At 35.4% G+C, this 3,413-nt stretch overlaps 1 protein-coding gene across 1 annotated transcript in view; it reads right to left on the reverse strand.

Annotated features, from left to right (window-relative positions):
* Positions 1–172: 172 nt before the first annotated feature.
* Positions 173–3,413, reverse strand: part of LOC106761498 (LRR receptor-like serine/threonine-protein kinase GSO1) — a 3,448-nt gene continuing 207 nt past the window's right edge. The window contains exons 2-4 of the mRNA XM_014645058.1: positions 3,002–3,264; positions 2,098–2,879; positions 173–930 (exon numbers count right to left, since the gene is read on the reverse strand). Coding sequence (XP_014500544.1) covers positions 173–930; positions 2,098–2,879; positions 3,002–3,264 — 1,803 coding nt within the window. The remainder of the gene's footprint in view (positions 931–2,097; positions 2,880–3,001; positions 3,265–3,413) is intronic.

The raw sequence follows: 3,413 nt of genomic DNA on the forward strand, positions 1-3,413 counted from the left end.
ATTAAGAAAAAGGACAAATCATACAAAATATAAAGAGGAACTATATATTATTTAATAATGCTACTCGTAATAATACATTATTTATAAAGTTTATATATCATAACTGCTATTGAAAGGAAAAANCAAGTAAATATGGAATGACTAAGATAATATATAACAGCAAGCCTTTAAGCTACCNCTTGTAATTCNGAACTTTTGCTGTGATCATGCGATAGATATTGTCGGTTAAGTTGTTCAAGAACCTAAAATATAGTTGTCGCCATGGACAATTGAACAAATTGGAGCCACAAGTTACACATAAGCCTGTAATGAATCCAAGTATCATACTCACATAAAATGCACCATTAACAGAAAAATTTTCATCTTCCTTTGATTCATCAACATTTGCTTCATGTGGTGGTTCCTCTGCGCCACACAATTTGTCAAGTGGCTTCCCACAAAGATTGGAATTATATTCATAACTCGAAGCCTCAAAACTTTGTAGTTGAGTGCCAATTGGAATTTGTCCTGATAAATTATTATGAGATAAATCCAACATGGTAAGCCAATCAATTTGGGTAAGGCTAGTAGGAATTGAACCCAATATTTGGTTTCTTGACAAATCAAGAAATTCAAGTGAGGTTAGCCTTCCAATATTAGAGGGAATTTTTCCTGTCAAATTGTTTCTTGATAAATTTAATGATATGAGNTCAATCAAATCCTCTATCTCAATTGGAATTTCTTCTGATAATTNGTTGCTTGAAAGATCAATGCTTTTCAACAACAATAACTCATTGTTTAAGAATATATGATCTGCACCTTTCCATGTCAACAATGAATACAAATCATAGTAGTTCATGTATGTCCAATCTTTGAGTTTATTGAATGAAATAGTCATTTTCGTCAATCCTTGTATTGCAACTTTACTCCAAAACCATTCCGGAACAGAATCTGATATTCCACAGTTAGAAATGTCAAGAATTTCAATGTCATTTTGTTAGGATATAAGGAGGGGGTAATCGTAAGGGTTGGAAAGCATAGGAGAAGGAGAAGAAGGTATAGGAGAGAAGGAGAAGGAGACCGAACGGTGGAGTACAGTGGACAAGTTGACCGAACGGTTTACTAAGGAGAGCAAGTAGGTCGAACGGTGGAAGGCTGGGTAGCAAGCTGATTGAACGGTTGACAAAAGGGGAGTGAGTTGAACGAACGATTGACAAAAGGGGAGCGAGTTGACCGAACGGTAGATAAGTGGAGACGACCAGGCCGAACGGTTGGAAGTAGCGAGGAAGCATCCTAACTGCCACACAGTTAGGATGGGTGAGAAGATTATTAGACTAATAAGGAAGATATTCTAAGAAGATATTCTAGAGAAGTTAATTAGAGTGATCAAAGCCATATATTAGGATATTATTCAGGACAAGATAACTATAGTAAATAAATATACAGTCCAAAGAAATATACAATATATAATATTTATAATTAATGATAGATACTAGGGGATTATATAGGGGGATATTTACATTAAATATAGATATATTCTAGAGAGATATTTAGTAGGAGATGGGCGGGAAAGCGGGAAATACTATAGTATAAATAAGGCTACAGTCTAGGGTTAAAGGTATGCTTTGATTTGTGAGTCTTGCAAGAGAGGTTATGCTCTCAGGTAATTGACGGAGATTCTGCTCCCAGTTATTAGAAATAATTGATGGAGGTTATGCTCCCAATTATTGTTTACCTTTGTTTATTCATACACTACCATCAATAAAAGATATTCATTCGTTCAATTCCATTCTTTTATTATTCTTTTGCTTGTTTTGAGTGTGTGAGATATTATTCTAGTTACGTTCCATATTCGGATACGTAANACATTTTGTGTATGGAACCATTTAGGGAAAGTTGGACCTAACTTGCAAGATCTCAACCCTATATAACCCAATTGAAAGGACGGGGTCCAGTTTTGGCTAAATTCTAAAGCCAATGAGTTGTCTGATAGATCTAACAACTGCAACTTTGACATGTTAGATAATTGAGAGTCACTGGTCACACCTCCCAAAGAGTTCAAATTCATTTTGAGAGTCTCCAACTGAGTAGGAAATCAAATATCTTTGGGAATCTTACCATTTAGCCTGTTTTCATCGAGAGATAAAGTTTTTAAAGATGAGAATACTGAGAAGTCTGGAAGTGTACCGTTGATTTGATTCATTCTCAGTTCTAACTCTTGTAGTGAGGATCTAGCACATCCTGACAAGTTTAGCATTATCAGTGGAAGCTCTTCATTGAAACTGTTATTTGAAAGGTGTAACGATCGTAAAGTACATGTGCTCCCCAATGATTTTGGAACTCCACCTTCCAATGAGTTTGATTCAAGTGATAGAGACTCCAACCGAGGTGGAAATTTGCTACTATCAGGTATCTTTCCACTCAACCGGTTCACAGAAAGATCCAATATTTTCAAATTGGAGAACATTGAAAAGTCAGGTAAGGAGCCAGTCATTTGATTGTAACTTAGATAAAACTCTCGTAATGAGTGCCTCACACAGCCACCAGATAAGTTATTAACGATTGATGAAAGGTCTTCAGTCATATTATTTCCATACATATTTAAATATTGTAAGGTGCTCATATCCATGAAGGATTTTATCGCCCCACCCTTAAGTCTATTAGAGGAGAGATCTAGCCGGTCAAGAAAATGCATCATCAAACCAAAATGATTTGATGTAGGAGCCTCCAAGAGGTTATTACCACAGAGGTCAAGCTCAAAAAGATTATAACTGATATTTGACACCAATTGGAATATCATGGATGATGTAAACTTGTTCCAAGAAAGGTCAAAGACTGAAAGGGAAGTAGAAGAATTGAACTTTGAAGGGCTCAATGAATGGATGAAATGATCAGAAAGGCTACAACCAGACAAGCTTAGAGTTTTGGTAAATTTCCAATGATTTGTAGCCAACTATGAGATTTGTTAAGATTAGCCATCAAACTTAAGTCAAGATGGGTCAAAGAAGTGAGATTAGACAACCAAAAAGCTCCATCATGAAGTTTGAGAGTCCCACCATATCCAAGATAAAGCTTCTGCAAGTTTGACAGTTTTCCAAGTTGAGAAGGTACATTTTCTTCTAAAGAGTTACCCTTAAGATCTAGATGATGCAACTTGGAGAGATTTCCAAGTTGATAAGGGATTGAACCCTCCAGGGAATTCCATTCAAGATTTAAGTAATTCAAATGTGAAAGAAGACCAAACTGGCTTGGAATTGTTCCACCAGTATGTGGTGAGTTATGTTGCTACAGACAATACCTGTAGGAATAATTCAAGTATTTGATCAGTGAAAGTGTCACATTAAAGTAAAAATAACAAAATTAAACAAGAAAAGAAATAATGTAGAATGTGAGATAAAACTCAATATGTCATAAATGTCTCATACATATATATA

The sequence above is a fragment of the Vigna radiata genome, chromosome 1 (genome assembly GCF_000741045.1).
Source record: "Vigna radiata var. radiata cultivar VC1973A chromosome 1, Vradiata_ver6, whole genome shotgun sequence".
NCBI lineage: Eukaryota > Viridiplantae > Streptophyta > Magnoliopsida > Fabales > Fabaceae > Vigna > Vigna radiata.